The following is a 19,785-nucleotide window of genomic DNA, read 5'->3' on the forward strand; positions in this document are numbered from 1 at the left end:
GTAGCAGTTGGCCAGGAGTTTGCATTCGTATGCCATAAACTGCTCCAGCTTGTCTGCCGCTGGGGACCCGGCCTGTGAAGAAAATGTAGGCAGCACCTTTTGCCAGACAGGTGATGTCCTGCTGAACATCATCAAACTCGAGCTCGCACACAACTCGATGGCTTCGGCTTGACTCAAACGAAGGTTTGCGCTCCACTTCCTTCGCTCTCCTCAACGTTTTCTCCCGGAGAATCTTCTTCGCTTCTTCCTCGGACATGGGGGAGAACCCACTTCGTATTTTGGTGGCTAGGACGTTAGTAAAGGAAGGTGGAGCTTGACGGGGTGAGTTGCCATCATGCGAGGGGATCTCGAGGACTACGTGAGCCTCTGTCTCTTCCGATGAACTAGCATCGCTCATGATTACCGCAGTCTGGGCTTCCTCTAGTGGTCTAGGATGTTTCATGGGGGGTGTAGTACAGCCTCCATGCTTGCACCGCATGTCATTCATGCATAGGGGCAGGGGCACGTTCACTAGCCATGGGCTCGCTCCACGGGCTCAGCATTCACTTGGTTGAAAAAATGTAGTACCTTCCCCAATCAACTTCTTGAATCTACATCTCATCCATGAAGTTGAGTGAGGTGCCTTAATACAAAGCACATTGGGGCCAAAAAATCATACTCCTATAGACTTTTTCCCCTAGTGTAGGTTTCAAGGTTGGGTATGATGCCACCTTCCTCTTATCTTAGCTTGCAACTCATTTGAAAATTTAATGCCAGTGCTAAGATTAGCTTATGTTGAGTCAAACCGTTTCTTGAAGAAGGCTCTTGCTTCTCATGTGTATTCGGGTATCCTCTCTATCTCAACTTCTTAACGTCTCACTCCATTCTCATCTCTCTCTCCTTAGCACCCTCTCTCTCTCTCTCTCTCTCTCTCTCTCTCTCTCTCTCCCCCTCCCTCCCTCTCTCCCTCCCTCCCTCTCTCTCTCTCTCTTAGAAATTATGAATTGTACATGTATATGCTCGAATGGAGGGATGGGAGTGGTTGAAAGGAGGGATGGTGTATATGCTCGAACGGAGGGATGGGAGTGGTCCAAAGGAGGGATGGTGTATATCTCGAATGGAGGGATGGGAGTGGATACTTAGCTAACCTGGGAAGGAGCTGCTTGATTTGAAAGAGTTGTATTTTTGAAAATAGAACTTTAAATCAATTAATAATTCAACTTTTGAATTTGAAATTCAAATAATAATTTCAAATTTTAAGTTTGGATTATGATTGTCCTCATAAACTTTTGACACTTCCAAGCCTTGTGATTGAGTGGCATGACTTTGCCCCTCCTAAAATTTGGCCTCAAGGTCAAAACTTCATATGCCCTCCCCAATGTTAGAAAAAAACTTTTTTCCCAGCCACTCAAATTAAGGGCAATCTCCAAGATAGTCAGTCAAAACATAACATTTGCCGGTTTTTACACTAAAATATCAAAGTATCAGCCGGTATTCTAAAGGCCCTAACATATTCTCTATGCATGCCTTTACTCTCCGAGGTTTGGTTTTATGATTCTCAACATCCTTATATGAGGTAACCTGCCTTTTTAAAAATAAAATAAAATAAAATAAATGAGGTACCCTGCCTTTAGCCATTCATTCTTGATCAGCCTAGCCTGCACGCGACGAAGTAAGCTTTTGGCTATGGCGGACGGCAGTAGCTCCAACTGCAATGGCAATGACTACTGCCCTCGCCCCGGCGTTCTACTGCCGCGGCCCCCTCCAGTCCCCGACCTCCTCCACAACCTCCAGCAGCAATTCACCGTCTTTCGCCTCTGGGAAGCTCCCGACCCCTCTTCTTTCATTGCCTCCCACTCTCCTTCCGTCCTCGCCCTCGTCTCCACCACCGCTGTTTCCTCTCAGCTCATCGATTCTCTCCCAAACCTCCAGATTGTGGCCAATTGTGGCGTGGGTGTTGATCATATCGACCTCGAGTATTGCCGCCAGAAAGGCATCCCCGTCACCAATACTCCTGATGTGCTCACCGACGACGTCGCCGATCTGGCCATGTTGCTCATGCTCGCGGTCTTGCGTCGGCTCTGCCCTGCTGATCGCTACGTGCGTGATGGACTCTGGCCCGTTCAAGGCCCTTTCATGCTCACGAAGAAGGTTTGTATATAGCTTATTGCTCAAGCCAAATAGCCACTAGAAATGCAATCGTTGTATATAGCTTATTTAGTTTAAGGAGGTCGTTGCCATTTGTGAAAAGCAAACTGGCAAGCATGTTAAAGATTAGATAAAGGGGGAGATTATAAGGCAACATCACTTATTGGATTATTTAAAGAGAAGGAGCATCGGAAGCCAAAACTCTACTTCTCATACTCCCCAACAGAACTGGGATGTGGAGAACAATGAAAGGAAGTTGGAATGCAAGGACGAAACAAGTTGAAGGAACTGAAGTGTACCTGCAAATGGATAATGAGAAAGTACAAACGGTGGCCTATATAGGGCCCAAACTCAACGTAGGACCAAATGTTGTAAGTGAACTAGGACTAGATGTCCCAACAGGACTAAGTGTCATAAGTAGCCTACAAGGCCATACCAGGGCTAAATGGTAACAAACCCCCTTCCATGGTATGGCTAAATCATGATTGGACATGTTCATCCGTGTTGGATGTAGCAACCGATGGTGATACAAGGAGATCGAAATCACGGGACGAAAGGTACCAAGTGTAAGGCTTGCCGAAAAGCTTCAAACTTGGTCGTAGTAGAGCCTTAGTGAAAAGATCTGCTAAGTTATGCTCTGTAGGAACGTAGAACAGCCGTATGTCTCAAGCTGACTGTAAAATGCGGTGAGTTCTCTATTTACTTCCATCTATGTACGCACAATCAGTACACTTTCACATAGCGCAATAGAAAATCTCCGGCATGAAGGACACCATAGATTGTCCTAACTAGTGTACTTTGCTTTAGTTATGATGTATAGATGTTGGCAAAATGCCGTAACTATTGTCTGTACATGAGTGCCAAATGGCATACACAAACCCATCTGAGTATCATGCTGGTGCTATATGATTGCCAAAAATGCGTGGGAAAAACTCCCCTATCTAATGCAGAAGGCCAATCAACACAAATGTCATCTTGAGCTCAATGAGCTCAATGGAGGTGATATTGGCACTGCTTTTTGTAGCATTACCTTGCTAGAAGACAATAAAATTTGTTTTTTGGTCAAGATATTATGGACCTTTTTGGATCATCATGAGATATCTACATCTATTCTGTAGACTGGATTTACCCTCTTCTTGGGGTAAAAGTTATCATCATATTTCTGATTTTTGAAAGCATGTGTTCAAGGTCATGGCATTATTTCAGCACGAGATGCTTATGCTCTAGACTCTAGAGATGAAGAATGACTATGTTGTCGACCTCATTCTGGACCATGACAGGCACACGAGGCACGTCAGTGACTCATTACAAACTTTCTTGTGTATTGGTGAGACCTGGATGACTCTGATGCTGCATGACATCAAGCTTCGACATGGATGGTGCAGACAGAGGCAGCTGAGGAGGGGGTGATTTATTGTATTGCAACCCTCCATAGGCAGCTGCAGAGGATCGGAAGACGAAGCCATAGGTATGAGAAAGAAGGGCCAGTGCAGAGCTGACATGAGAATTATGGGCTGGATTTAGATGAAACAAGTCGAAGCAGCAAGGATATCAAAAAGGGAAGCTAGGAAGATGGTGAAGACAGCCTAGAGTGTGGATAGGCAAGGGTGGAGTTGAGTGCAGGAGCAGGAGAGGATCACAAGGGAGTGGACCACACAAGTGCACAAGAGGTAGCAAGAATTTGGCAAGGAGCTGCTGGAAATGATTGAAACTCTACCTGAATCGAAACTAGGCATAGGCCCACTCAAGGTTCCGGTGTACCAACGAGTCCATTACTGAGGGAGATTTGTAAATGAGCCCACAGGTCATATATATAGATTTCCCCAGGGGGTCTGTATCACAAGGGCACCCATACACTGGGTATACTAACTGACTCCTTTAAAGGATCGAATTCTTGGACTGGACCCCACCATTAATGCCAGTTCATGCTATGACCTTGGGGTCATAACCTTTGGGGAGCATAGAGGATGTAAATTATGAAGATAGCCAGCCCTGGCTCGCTTAAATGAAGCATTTTAAAATTATGAAATTCTTTCAAACTCAAATTCAAAAAGCACACCTCAGCTTATATCTTCTTGTTGAATTTTATTAGCTTGGTTATTTGAAAAGTGAATTGACATTCTCTTTAGTGTGGGTCCCTTATTCTATACTTGTACTGGATATCCATTATATAACAGTACCAAGTTTTTGTTTTGATATGCGTTCTTGTCCAATATAAGTGACCAGGTCTGGTCTGGTCAAACAATGTAGCCAAGTAGTCTGACTAGCAGACTCATGTCTGGGTTATGACACTAGCCCTATTGCCTTTTACCAACTAGCTTCCCTCTTCCCTTGAGCTATAATATTGGTATATGTTTTTTGGTATAAGTGTTAAGATAGGAGGCTTGCCTCTAGTTCAGGCCTTTGTCTAGTGTGCAGGAGACTAGGGATTTCTTTAGGCGCTTTAGACTGCAAGAGTCTTTGTAATGTAGGGTATGTTGGAGTGCAACTAACAGTCTCTCGTTTCGCTTGATCATTCATGGGGTTGCTCAAAGTTAATGCACTGTAAAGATGAGCATGTTCCTTCTAAGGATTTGCTGTTTCCTTTTAAGGGATTGCAGGCCATGCTTGAACTCGGTCATCCACCCACATGAGTTTGAACCTGAGCCAGCTATGGGCTGATGGCCATGAGGACAGTATCCTTTCATGCAGCCCTCGTCTACTCATCTAATAGTATGATTTTCTGGAGTCTTTGGTAGTTCTAGCCAGGTCAATTCTGCAACATGAAATTGATTATGTCATTATGAATGTGCTGCCTTATGAGTTCTTTCACCTTTTGAAAATGATAATTTTGAAACGAACATATGTTTTTTTTGTTTGGGTGACGGATGCACCCTCTGTTATCATATTGCAGGGAGTTCAAATGTTCAAATGTTCATATGTGGAAGCAGGTGCTCTTCTACGATTGCAGGCCATGCAATCAAGAAAAACATCGATACAATTGTGTTTCTGTCTAATTCTTACTTGGGGGCCCTGGCTTGGTCCTTCCGTCCTCTAACCCAAGAACTAAATGCCTTTTGCTAGCATATTGATGCTCTCCTTCGGTTTCTCATATAGCCCATATTGAATTCATTCTGGTTCCTGATCTGGTTTTGGGTTTCAGGTGAGTGGTTTGCGTGTTGGCATTGTTGGTCTTGGGCGGATTGGAATGGCAATTGCAAAAAGAGCTGAGGCCTTTGGTTGCACCATCTCCTATCATGGAAGAACATCAAAACCAAGTGTGTCCTATGTTTACTATTCAAATGTTGTGGAACTTGCTGCCAATTCAGATGTTCTTATGATTGTGTGTCCATTATCCAAGGATACAAAGCATATGATTGGTCGAGAGGTTTTAGATGCATTGGGGCAGAAGGGAACATTAATCAATATTGCACGAGGATCTATAGTAGATGAACCTGAACTTGTAAATGCACTTGTAGAAGGACGGCTTGGAGGAGCTGGCCTTGATGTCTTTGAGAATGAGCCTAATGTTCCTGCTGAACTATTGAAGATGGACAATGTGGTGCTAAGTCCACATGCTGGAAGTGCCACGTGGGAAACTCGAAGAGCTATGGGCAAGCTTGTCCTGGATAATCTCAATGCACATTTTTCAGATAATCCTCTGCTAACTCCAGTGAGCTAAAAATAAATGAGCAAGCATGAGGATATACCAGTAAAAATAATGTGAAAAATTTGGGGCTTTTCATAGTTGATCACACTAGCAGGAGCAGAAAAAGGGCCCCATATATATTAATAACATGGATTGACTTCCTACCACACAAAGTTCCTCCACATTAATTATCTGGAATATGGCGATAGCAATTGTCTAATGTTTAAGAGGGAACATGATGGTGTGAGCATCAAGGCAAATTCAAATAATCAAGCACACATTGCAAATTGCAGCCAGTGTAAAGGTGGCGCTTTTTTTAGAGGAACTATGACCTGCAAGTGCAGTTCATGACCATAATCTATTTTTACTTGCATGTCTTTCATGTGTAGCTTTATTTTCACACAAAAGCTAACAGGTGTTGTTAAAGCAACTCGTCATAAATGCATCGGGCTTGAAACATAGCTTTCAGGTCACATCTTCTCCATAGTTGAGAGAAGTCTCTTAAAGCATCATCAAGGTATTGAAATTCAGAAATTTTGTCATAGAAAGGCTGATCAATGTAATCATTGCATGATCGATACAATAGCATGAATACCCCATGCATTAAAGTCTTTTGCATCATCCAAGAACCACAAGGATACTTTCAGGTAGGACTATGATAGAAACAAATGGGACTCTACATGCTAGACAAGACAACTCATTCAAATTGGTATTTAGACAATCAAGCCATATCATGGGTTTTGCATGCTACCCTAAAAGGCCTAAATTTTATGCATTATTGTTTAAGAACTTACAATGGACGTGCATACTTTAGGTAGACAGCATTAGGTAAGTTTTAAGGTTCACTTTTATTAGCAGTACCTCGCCAAAGGATTGCTTTAGCTAGGAGTATGTAGCTTTGTATGATTTTCCAAATGTTCTTGTTTTTCTTATAATATTTACTAATTGATTGCTTTTTCTTCCTCTTTCTGTCCATGATAGGATAAGTTATATGTTGATTCTATTTAATGAGAGAATGGATTTGAAACGTGTTCTTATCATTTGTCCCATGCTTACATATGGTAGTAATGATTGGAGGTGTTCTTGGCAAGTTTGTTGATTTGTCAGGGCTACTCATAGAATCTTGCTTTTGTTGCAACCTTGGATTCTATAGAAAGTGCACTCAAGAGTAGTCTAAAACAAAGCTTTATTCATGGAGTTCACTTGCAATTAGTAGGAGAGTCAAGGTTGAGCAAACTGACAATTTTTTGACCATCATGAAAGTTTTTGTGCGGTTTTGCACTTAGTTTACATCAAAGAGGAAGCTATTGTTCCCAAGGTGGCACGATATATCTATGATTGGAATACATGTACGTGTCCTAATGTTGTGCTCCAATTATGGCTCCACATTTCTTTAACAAATGTTGCCTCTTGTCGAGGCTTGTTAAGTAAAACTAGTTTAGTTATGGGCACATATTAAGTAAGACATCAATTATTTCGTATTTATAGGGCTTATAGATACGGTGCATAGGGAATATGGCACCAAGAAAAGGAAAAAGATATGCGAATCTTTCTAAGGGGCTATTACAACAATTCTTTAAAATATATTCAATAAAAGCTAGTCAATTCTATGAACTAACCCATATGGATGGTCTGTACAGACATCTATCAATTTATGGCATGCCTTTGTATAGTGGATGCTTGATTGTATCCATATGCTTTATAGCATCATATTTCTTGGAATCCATATGCTTTATGTATTTTTAATTTGTATATTAACCATGAAATTATCTTACTTATTGTCTCAACTAAAAGTCTGAATATATGTTGTACATACTATCTTTTTTTAATTCATACATGATTATCCTCTTGCACCCCCTCAGATTCTTAATTTTTAATGGTTTTACAAAGAGTAGTATTGAGGGGGACACTTCTAATGTAACAGCTAGGTCTAAACTAGCTAATAAGGTTTCTAAGTAGGGTCATGCATACATCAACCTTGTATCTTCCACTTTATGAATAGAAGACTGTCCATAATATAGATGATTTGCGTCACATCCTTTGAGTGACAGTTTGAGTACCTAAGCACCCCATTTGATTAACATTGAATTTTAGCATGCATACCTTTTGTTGCTATGGCCATTGGAAACCTCATGTACATAGGAACGATTAGATAGGCCCTATCTGTAGGCCTTGAGGAGTAGCCACCATGATTGACCAACATATCTAAGCTTACCTTGGGTTATTTAGGGTATTCCTACTATAGAACTTTGCTGATTGATAATATTTGTCTCACATAAGGAATTTCCCCTGTTTGTGGGAACTATGGCAAGGATGAGAAAACTAGTCTGATGGAGGTAACCTATCAAGAGATTTAACCATTAATTTGCCAATCTTCCTTTATGTGAAAAGAATCTTACATAGTTGGTAGAGTACTACATCTTCATTGGAGCGATTTGGTAGATGCACTATTAACTAGAAAAGAAATCAAGGCATGAGGCTTGACGCTAGGTATGGCGATGCTCAAGGGCCATAGAGAAAAAGGGCACGTAAGGGGAGAAGCGTTAACATGGGTGGGGAAAAGGGATTAAGAGGGGTGTGAATGAAGAGGGGGACTATGGCACAAGGGGGAAGGGCGAGGGGGAAGAGGAGCATGTACATGATGGGAGGTGGAATGTAGAGCTGGAGACATCAAGGGAAGAGAGTCATGCTTTATTTGAAAGGAAGGATGGGGGGAAATCAAAGTACTAGCTAGGTGGCTTTACAAGAATGAGCGTGTCCCATCAACGAATAGCCCTCTCCTTTAATAGCCAAGAGAGGGGGTCTCTCTTAATAAATGCATCCTCCCACATGCATGGTGTGTGTGGAGGAATCTCCCATGTGGGCTAGGTAGGTACGCACTCTCAATTGTGTGCGATGACCCTTTGCCTCATTTTTTCACATAAATCAAATCCCATATCCCAAGTCTAAGATACTCCCTTGGTCTCTTTCCAATTTTATAATATGTTCAAACATCTAGGACAAGTGGAGGGTTGGCACAAGGAGTCTTGCCACCTCATCCTACTTTCCCCATTATTTAACTTTCATTCTTGGACTATCTACACCCCCCCCCCCACATGGGCCTATCCTACATGGAGGGAATAATCCAATATAATATCCATCTCCACCTATTTTATATTACTTCTCCCATGGTCCTTGGGCCATGTCTTACTAAATGCAGGCATGGGACCGCCTAGGTAGAGGGGTGGCACATGGAGGAACCATGCCACCTTAACATTTTATAATATTACTACCATGGATTGTGTACAACACACCTTATGGGTCCTCTTACGTGGAAGCGTGGCACATGGTCATACCTTGCCACCTCAACCCTAGGCCCTATGCACACCATATTTTATTATACTATTGCCACACATACAAGCATCCACATATATTTTTGCCTTTTACCTTGGTCAAATTTATCCATAACAATTTTCCCCTCTAGGCAGGGAATGCACAGCATTTCCATGCGTGGGACCATCACGCACAAAGAAGGGCTTGAGATAACGCTTGTTAATCACCTTCTTGCCATATAGCTCATGCAGCTCTTGAACTTGTACAGACCCATTGCTATGTTTCTTAATGACTTTGTATGGACCGGTCCACAGTGGAAGGAACTTTTTATTCATTTGGTGGTCTAATCTGTTATCAAAGCATAGCACAACATCCCCCTCAGCAAAGTGTCTTTCCCATCCCTTACAAATCTTAGCATCCAAGCGGGCCTTTTGTCGATTCTTTTGGATCTCTGTTTGATGTAGTGCAAGGCGTCGGGTTTCATCTAACTTCTCAAGTTGTACCAACTTGGCCTCTATATATTCATCTTTTGTCATCCTCTGTTCTTGTGCTAATCTCAAGGCCGGAATCTCTATCTCTAGTGGTAAAACTGCCTCAGTACCGTACACCAACTCAAAAGGAGTGTGACTTGTAGATGTTTTATGGGTGATGTTGTAAGCCCACACGGCTTCAGTGACCTTTTGATCCCACTGGCTCATGTTCCCTGTGGCCATTTTTTCCATGGATTTATAAAGGAGGCCATTGGTCTGCTCCGTTTGTCCCATGGATGCTGAAAAATAGATACTAGAAGTGTGATGATCAATACCCATGCGATCCATGAGCAACTCAACTGCTTCATTTAAGAATGGACTCCCATGGTCAAATACTATTTCCATGGGTGTCCCAAACCTTGTACAGATTCAAAGCATTCTTCAAATTGGAACAACCCCCCTTTACAATTTTGAAAGAAAAATCATATTCTGGTAGAACTGCCAACCAACCGGCCCATGGGATTTGGTGATTGAAGAACTTGTTTTGCAAGACCATTGCTAGAGATTATAATAAAGGACTTTCCAGCCACATAATGCTTAAATTTCTCAATGCAGAACACCAAAGACAAGGCATGCTTGTGCTACAGCCTCTGAGTAGCATCGTTTAGTTTCGAGCAATTGTCGAGAAGCAAATTGGATGGGATACATGAACCGATCCTCCCCTTGCTAGAGAAGAATATCCGCCAGAGTGTGCTCACTAAACCCAAGATTGATATAGAAAGTCTTTGACCAATCAGGATTGCGTAGAATGGGTTCTGAAGCCAGAGCACTCTTGATTTGTACAAAGCCATGATCACAATCCTCATCCCAAGAGAAATCAACCCCATCTTTTAATAGCGTAGTCATGGGTCGCGTCAAAGCAGCATATTGATCAATGAAGTAGCGATAGTATCCTATTAGATTGACAAATGAACATACCTAACATTTGGTTGTTGGTGGGGAGAGCTTGAGGATAGCTTCTACCTTCTCGGGGTCAGAGGCTTGACGCCCTCGGATGAGACAATATGTCCCAGTAACCTCCCTCAAGTGGCTCCAATGGTGCATTTATTAGGGTTGAGGCTGCCATTTACATCATTGACCCTTTTGAAGGCCAACCTAACCTTCATGACATGCTCCTTCCGTAAAGAGAATATACAGAAATCATCTAAAAACACCTCCAAGAAAACCCCCAAATAAGGAGCAAACACCATCTGCATAAATCTTTGAAAGGTAGCAGGAGTATTGGTGAGGCCAAATGGCATTACTTTGAATGCAAACGTCCCTCAGGGTGTGGCAAATGTGGTTTTAAGCACATCCTCCTAGCAATTCTAATTTAATAAAATTTGGAGTAACGCATCATAGAAAGTATACATCTCATGACCACTTACCTTCTCAAGAATGAGGTCTTAAAAGGGCAGAGGATGATGGTCCCTCTTGGTGGCCGCATTGAGTTTCTTATAATCGATGCAAACCCGTCACTTGTTTTTCTTTGGAGTGACTACCACTAGTGAAACCCATTCAATATTGTGGACCGGAACAATAAACCCAACTTCTATAAGCTTCCGCAACTCTGAGCGCAAAGCGTCAGTTTGTAGGGGCCCTAACCTCCAATACTTTTGAGCCACTAGCTTAACATCAGCCAGGCTTCAGCTCTATCTTGTGTTCTATGGTAGTCACATGGCGAAGGTGGTGGTAGCTAGTTGCGAAGAGGTCAGGGAAACCTTTGAACATTTCTAGGAACTTGTCTTTTTCACTTGGAGTGAGGTCTGGGGAAAGCATAGATTCAAGTTGTTGAGGACTAGCTGTTACCTTTTCCGGTGGTGGCAGAGTCGGAGACACCCCTATCATGTAAACTTCTTCCTCTGAGAACTCCTCCCCCCTGTTTGAATCTTCCATTGATTCAGACATCAAGGATGAGAGAGTATCACTGTCTTGCTCCTCTTCTTCTTCTGGTTCAGTGGCACCTGGTTGCACCAGGATCTTCTCCTTTGAAGCACCAAAATACATGATGTGTGCTATCTTCCAATAGCTGATTGCATCACTCTTTCTCAACCATGGTCTCCTGAGTATGGGTGGGTAACTCCTTCCTGTATCTTCAATGTCCACTACATAGAAATTGACGGTGGTGGTCAACCCATTGATAGTGATGGGCAAATCCTCAATGACTCCCAGGGTGGCAAGACGTCGACCATCTGCTAGCTTGATTCGAGTGGAGGAATACCTTGTGCATTTCAAATTCAACTTCTTCATGATACGAGGCACCATGATATTACATGCAACTCCCCCATCAATACACACACTTTTGATACCGCAATTATCTATGATGACATCTACTGTATGCGGGTGCAACTTCTTCAGAGATAGAAGAAATCTCTTGTACCTTTCCATTTTTCTTGCTCCTCCTTGTTGAGAGCCCTTGTTGCAGCTCACGTCTCACCTTAGGACTCAATGCTATCAGTTGAGGAAGCATGATGCTCAAAGACCGATGAGCAAGGTCCTGAACGACCAAATAGCCTTCTTGCCCTGAGCCAATAGGAAAATCCGAGGGCGACCACTTACTCCTACGAGATCTTTTAGTCTTCTCTATTGGTGGGTTTTCCATCTCAGCATCTGAGGGCTCTGAGAAGGGAACCCTCTTCTTGGGGTGGCTCGGTCCATGGTTTGGAAAGGGGTCCGAGGTGGTATGACTTCTCTTCCCAAGGTCAAGGACTCTACGTCAGAATCCTCGGTGCCTAATTCACTTAGAAGATTCACCCCTAGAATATTGGGACATTCGGTGTGATAATGACCCTTCTGGTGACACTCGTAGCACATAACATTGTCACATTCTCTTGGAGGGCGATTGGCTTGATTTCTGATGCCCACTATCTCAAGCCAAAGATCATTCAGGGCCTTGGCTAGGCCATTGACTCCGATTCTTTAGCAGGATGGGCCGGGGGAGTAGGAAGGAGGGGGGCTCATGGGCGAGGCTGGGGAAATCTTCCAGGCGGAGGGTGAGGATATACACTTTGTTGAGGGTAAGCATCTAAAGGAGGACCATACATTTTAGGTGGAGACAGTGGATACATCCCTGATGGGGGTTGAGGGTATGCCCCTGAGTTGGACCCCCTAGGTTGTTGTTGCAAGAATTGAGGGGGGTGCGGAGGGACAACCGTCTTCTTTGAAGCAGGGCCACAGATTGAACTTTATCAAACTTTTCAGCAATCTCTTGTGCTCGCACCATGGTCTCCCATTTAAGCTTGAGGCATAATTCATCACTTGCTCCTACTACAAGGTAGCCCAGCACATGCTGAGTCATTCTAGCTCGAAATCCAACGTCCTCCTGTGTGGCAATTAAACGGTCCAGGAGCACAGTCGCTCGATCCACATATCAATGCACCGTCTCACCTTCTGACTGCTTCAGGTTTGCCACCTGTAGGTACACATTCTCCGACTCCTCTTCTTTGCCGAAATACTCGATCATAGCTGCTGTCAACCTCGGCCGACTTTGGCGAACGTCTTCGGCCTGCTTCTCGTACCACACTTGAGCCAAACCATCTAGAAATGTGGGAAGAACCAACAACCATCTATCTTCAGTAAGAAAGTTGAGAGAAACACAACGGCGCTTAAAGGCCACAAGATACTCATTTGGATTTTCTTCAACCCGACCATAGAACACAGGAATGTCAGCCATGCTTAGAAAATGGAAAAGAGAGAGGTGAAATGAGGCTTATCTATTGGCAAACAATGGAAAGAGGTAGCTTGAACTGAAAATCTAGTGAAGATACATCCACAAGGCACACATAGGCAGGGTAGGGTGTGACTGGTGTATTGTGAAACACTATACGGGAAGAATCTTCAGCATAGAATAGCTCATAGACAATCTTAAAAGGACCAACCCTTATTGGTCAAGGCATGATATTGCATCCATCTTTACAGGCGAGGGTTAGAGACACAGCGTTGCGTGAGGTTGTTCATCAAGGCAAACAAGAATGCCATGACAAATGTCAACAATTGGAGAGCTTGCACATCACCTTTAGCTTCTTCCAGTTCTTGTAGTCACCATGCTATTTCTTCAAGGGGTGTGTGGTTTGGCATCCTTGTTTTGAGCAATGTCCTTAAGGACCTTTCTGATGATGTTCCGAAGTTGGTAAACTCGTATCAAATATGCACAACACTGAGTTTCATGATGACCATAACCTTTGCATTCTTTACAAATGATCACTCTCATTCGTGGCTTGCAACTTTGTTGGGGCAGTGCTTCCACTCGTTTCATGCATGATTGAAGTACAAGCTTCACGTGCCATGAAGTCAGCAACTAAATTTTGAGCTCGAGGGATATGCTGAATTTTTACCTCTTCAAATTGTTTGCAAAGTTCCAATGCTTGTTGATGTCATGGAACCAATCCTTCACTCCGCACCTTCCACCTTCCACTAACTTGTTCACACACGAGTTGAGAATCTCCTCGCACCTCAAGTTGCTTGATGTGATGTTCTTGCACCTTTTGTAGCCCAAAAATGAGTGTGGAGTACTCAACTTGGTTGCAATACTTGCAGATGCAGACTTGCTATAACAATACACCTCACCCCCTGGTGAAGTGAGTTCACACCCACACCCCTTGGTCGAAGGTTTGTATGCTCCATCAAATTGAAGGATCCAAGAGGTCATTACACCAAAACTAAAATCCAGACATCCCAAGTTTCTCGGTAGTCTAAGATAGGTAGAAGGAGAGGGTGGGGAGAATTCAATACTTGAGCAAGATGTTCAGCACCAAACAAACTTACTATCCTTTGTTGATAGTTTATCTTTCGACGAAAAAAAATTACAATGTGAAGCTCAAAATGTGGCACAAAGGGTTGATTAGGTAAAAGGGATTCCTTGGTCAAAACATCACCAACCATAGCCGAGCCCTAGAAACCTTTGTAGTGAGGTCGAGAAGAAATCATTCAAAACGAGCTTATCCATAGGAATTAACAAGCAAATGCGCCAAACCTCACCCCAAGCTTGTGGATCATTCCACCCAGTGTATCACTAGTTCTTCACCTTGAACCATCCACGGTGTATCATCCCACTCATTGTCTCCTTGAGCAATGCATTGTACAATCAGTTGTTGAAGATCAACATGAAGATCAAGAAAGAGATCTCGCCAATTGGTTGCCGTAATGGGCGGAGGACCAAGCACCAAATCCTTGAACCCGTCGAGAAGTGACATAAATATCCACCCTCCTTGTGTAGCGTGCATACTTGAAAAAGTTCAGAATCTGCAATCTAGTATGAGATATGAATAGAGCACATGAAGTGAAATACTTTTGCTTTTTATAGCAAGAGGAAACTCCCCACGGTTAGAGAGTTACAATTCATGAGATTTCGACATATAAGCAATATCATTACATTTTGATCACTTCCTATTTGCTGGCCCATTGGTAATTCTTCCTTTTGTGAATGGGGAGGTCTTGGGTTCAATTCCCACTTCTTAATAAAAGGAGAGGAGAGAAGAAGAGAAAGCGAAAGAGAAAGAGAAGGAGAAGAAGAAGAGGAGTATAGCTGGACGCGAGGTCTGTTACAGAATAAGAAGAGGAGTATAGGTGGACGTGAGGTCTATTATAGAATTTTTTTGAAAACATGCCGAGATCGCCAAGATGTGCACAGGAATCCAGAAGATGCGCGGGAGCCTAGAAGACAGGAACTACGCGTAGAAATAGAGAAGTTCTACAACTGCAGGGATGGAGAACCACGACCAGATGACATAGATTGGGAGCACAGCGCGGTGTGCACAGGAATCCAGAAGACGCGTCAGAATCCAGATGACATGCGAATGCGCCCACGACTAGAAGACGCGCAAGAACCCAGAAGACAAGAACTGTGCACAGAAATAGAGAAGTTCTACAACCACAGGGACGAAGAACCACGAGCAAATGTCACAGATTGGGAGCGCAAAAACAGAGAACCACGCCCAGAAGATGTCGCAGAACCACGCACAATCGAGTAACAACTGTTGATGGACGGAGTGTATGCCACTAGCCGTGGAGACTTCGTATCCTAGCAGCCACACCAATTCTATTAACTAGAAAAGAAATCAAGGCATGAGGCTTGATGCTAGGCATGGTGACGCTCAAGGGCCATAGAGGATTAAGAGGGGTGTGAATCAAGAGGGGGACTATGGCACAAGGGGGAAGGGCGAGGGGGAAGAGGAGCATGTACATGATGGGAGGTGGAATGTAGAGATGGAGACATCAAGGGAAGAGAGTCATGCTTTATTTGAAAGGAAGGATGGGGGGAAATCAAAGTACTAGCTAGGTGGCTTTACAAGAATGAGCGTGTCCCATCAAGGAATAGCCCCCTCCTTTTATAGCCAAGAGAGGGGGTCTCTCTTAATAAATGCATCCTCCCACATGCATGGTGTGTGTGGAGGAATCTCCCATGTGGGCTAGGTAGGTACGCACTCTCAATTGTGTGCGACAACCCTTTGCCTTATTTTTCCACATAAATCAAACCCCATATCCCATCTAAGATACTCTCTTGGTCTCTTCCCAATTTTATAATACATTCAAACATCAAGGAGGACAAGTGGAGGGTTGGCACAAGGAGTCTTGCCACCTCATCCTACTTTTTCCATTATTTAACTTGCATTCTTAGACTATCTACACCCCCCCCACATGGGCCTATCCTACATGGAGGGAATAATCCAATATAATATCCATCTCCACCTATTTTATATTACTTCTCCCATGGTCATTGGGCCATGTCTCACTAAATGCAGGCATGGGACCGCCTAGGTGGAAGGGTGGTACATGGAGGAACCATGCCACCTTAACATTTTATAATATTACTACCATGGATTATGTACAACACACCTTATGGGTCCTCTTACGTGGAAGGGTGGCACATGGTCATGCCCTGCCATCTCAACCCTGGGCCCTATGCACACCATATTGTATTATACTATTGCCACACATACAAGCACCCACACATATTTATGCCTTTTACCTTGGTCAAATTTATCCATAACAGCACTTTCCCATGGCCATGATCAGCTAAATCCTACACTTAGTCATCTAGTAATGACCAAGGGTAGCTACTCAGGCTAGGTTTGAGGACATCCACTAGCCTATTAGAGGTAATTGCACCTCTTTCAAAGTATCATTTCAAGTTATTAAGGAATCGTATTGCAAGTCATCATTCATTGGTGTTGACATCTTAGTCACTCATGTAGGGAAGGATAGGATAAGAGCAACCTTTAGATAGCTTGATGACATTCTTAGAGCAAAGGGAGTTACAATAGTAGCAGGACACATTTAAAACACATAAAGGATGGAGATCCTCAAGGTTGAGCTGCTTATTTGGGGTAGTTAATCTATTAATTAAAACCCATGTAACATGTGAGATCAAGAACATATTGAAGATACCCCTATATTTACAAATTTATATATTTGTCCCCTGTGGATGATTGTTCAGTGGGCAGATGTGCATCATCATTTGATTTTACACTCACATGCCACCATTATAGAGCCTTATAGTAGGTAATTTTTTTGGCATTTGTGCATGCTATTTTCAGCCTTGTAAAGCCTCTTGGCTATTCTCGGCATCATCTACCACATAAGCGTGGTAACATATTCGATTATATATTTATGCACACATCAATGGCATTGATACAGAGCATTTCATAACAATGAGCGGTCGTGTTTGGGAGAAGCCATGTGTATTTTTCATAGATGAATTGCAAGACCTTGCAGTGTCACGGATAGTTAAACTTGTGCGGTTTATCATAGAAGGTCCTATGGCAGATAAGAAAAGATCAACGTTGGTCCTATTCATGACAGAATCACAAAGGGATGCCTTGTATGCGAGTTTGACATCTGCATTTGGGTATTTACTTTCAAAAGTATACCATGGTATAGTCCTACGCAATCATATGACTGTCTTGGAAGGCACTACCATTCAAGTCTTGCAGCCTTTCTTGATGTGCTTCTTATCCAGGGGTGGTGGCAATCTAATCAAAATTCCTTTAAGGACTCTCGAGCTTCATTACTTTGAGGACAATAAGGTTAAACTTGATGCAGCAATGGTGGATTATAGAAAGCCGATGGATCCTAATGTGATACTAGAGATGACAGAGAATTTACTGAATGTTGGGTGGGAAGTAGCATTGTATCGAATGGGTTTTGCTACTGAGAAATTGCTATGCCAAGGTAGAAATGTAAATGTCATTGATATCCCCCATCAGATTGAGTTCTTTGACACATATTACAGTTGCACTACCTTCTTTGAAGAGGAAAATGTCAAAGAAGAGGGTAGTGAGGAAAATGTCGAAGTCAAGGTTAGTGAGTCTGAGGATGATGATTCTAGCTCAGGTGATGATGAGGATGAAAGCTCTGCATGCGATGACTTATGCCAAGAAGAAATCCGCACAAAGAATAAGGGTAATCAATTGTCAACTAGAGTCAAGGACGTTCCACTCATCATACGGGAAGGCTCGTGGCAACAAGAAGTAGTAGTACAGCACGTCATAGGAAAAGGTAAGGCTAAAGAGGTGGAAGCACTTCCGTTGAAATTAAAAGTGAGGAAGGCACCTTTGATCTTGGGTGAAGGACATGCAAGTGGATCAAGCAAGGAAGCTTTACCCAAAGAAGGTATGGATGAGGTAAAGCATGACCGCGAGGAGTTACCAGGAGGCATACATGGTTCTTCAACCATGACCTTACAGACTCCAGAGTAGCCTACTAGTCCTGAACCTAGTAACCAGGACCCTACTCAGCAAGGACTTGGACATGAGACTTTAGAGCAGCCTACTAGTCACGTGCTTGGTACTGAAGAGCAAACTACTGAGGACCTTACTACTGAGACTCCAGTCTTAGAGCAGCCTATTAGTCAGGATCCTAGTAGTCAAGGGCGCATTGAGGACATTGGTACTATCTTAGAGTAGCCTATTAGTCAGGACCCTGGTAGTCAAGGGCCTGGCATTGAGGACATTGGTACTGAGGAACATGATGGTTGACAGCTTTGTAATCACAAGTTTTGAACTTCTATGTAAAGCAAATATCTAATAAAAAGTTTACTTTTTTTATTTCTGTACTCTCATTATTGTGTATAAAGATTGTTTATAAGGTCCATTTTATACTTAATGGTGTATTTTAAACTTTATGTCAATGTATTTTTATAGTTAAGGGTGTTTTTTAATACCAAGTGAGGTGAATATGTACACCACTTACACATAAAAGGATCTATGTACACTACCTTTTTAAGGGGTTCATGTACACTACCTTTCTAAAAGAAATGGTCATAAAGGTGTGTGCACACCACTTATACATAAAGGTGTTTATTTACACCACCTTTCTAAGAGAATTGGTCATCTATTGATGTTCTTAGGTGATAGTAGCTCAATTCATAAGAAGTTATGAAGATGTTTATGTAGACCACCTCTGTAAGAGATTTGGTTATGCATTGATGTTCTTAGTACTTGATCTCCAAATCTTTTGTTTGGAGTTATCAAATCTAGTTCAAAAAACAACATTACTAGTATATTCAAAAAAAATTTAGTCCATTTCTCAAATTGGACTTTACACAAATCCAAAAATTTTGAATAGTGTGTTGATAACATTGCAAATGCCATGACTGCCATAGAGTATGCCAAGTACACTAACCAAGATGTCCTTATTCTACAGGTGGATATAGCCAAAGCATTTGATCTTGTTCAATGGGATTTTATTGCCCAGACAATGACACGGATGGGATTTGGGCCCAGGGTAGCAAATGTAATTCATTGGTTGTACATTGATTCGTCTACTCAATGCATTTTGGGTAATCATTTATCTTAGCCCTAGACTTTGGGTAGATCAGTCAGACAGGGCTACCCCCTTAGTGCTCTTCTTTATGCCATTGCTACCCATCCTTTGCTCCTCTATTTGGATCATCTTACCACTCAAGGGAGATTAAAAGGACTACCAGCTACTTAAACAAAAAAATTTTGCAGCACAGGCATATGTAAATGACTCTTTTATCATGCCTCAGAACAATCAACAAGAGCTGCAGCTCCTCATGGATTTTTTATCTATGTATGGACTGGTAGTAGGTCTTCATGTCAATTTTGAGAAATCAAAATTGATAGCACTCAAAAAAATAGATTGGCATGCAATTTTTTGGCCAGGGGAGATTTTCGATTCTTAAGCAGTGGTCAGCCATCTGGGCTATCCTATCGAATGGACAGTTACCAGGAAGCAACAACTTAAATG

General features: G+C 42.6%; 1 protein-coding gene across 1 annotated transcript; it reads left to right on the plus strand.

The window, feature by feature from the left end:
• Positions 1-1,608: 1,608 nt before the first annotated feature.
• Positions 1,609-6,243, plus strand: LOC147884404 (glyoxylate/hydroxypyruvate/pyruvate reductase 2KGR-like). The gene is made up of 2 exons (XM_087398935.1): positions 1,609-2,130; positions 5,270-6,243. Exons 1-2 carry the CDS (start codon positions 1,666-1,668, stop codon positions 5,786-5,788), a joined length of 984 nt encoding a protein of 327 aa, XP_087255061.1. The 5' UTR covers positions 1,609-1,665; the 3' UTR covers positions 5,789-6,243.
• Positions 6,244-19,785: the final 13,542 nt, after the last annotated feature.

The sequence above is a fragment of the Dipteris shenzhenensis genome, chromosome 27, assembly GCF_047967505.1.
Source record: "Dipteris shenzhenensis isolate YYH24624 ecotype China chromosome 27, Dip_SZ_1.0, whole genome shotgun sequence".
Classification (NCBI taxonomy): Eukaryota; Viridiplantae; Streptophyta; class Polypodiopsida; order Gleicheniales; family Dipteridaceae; genus Dipteris; species Dipteris shenzhenensis.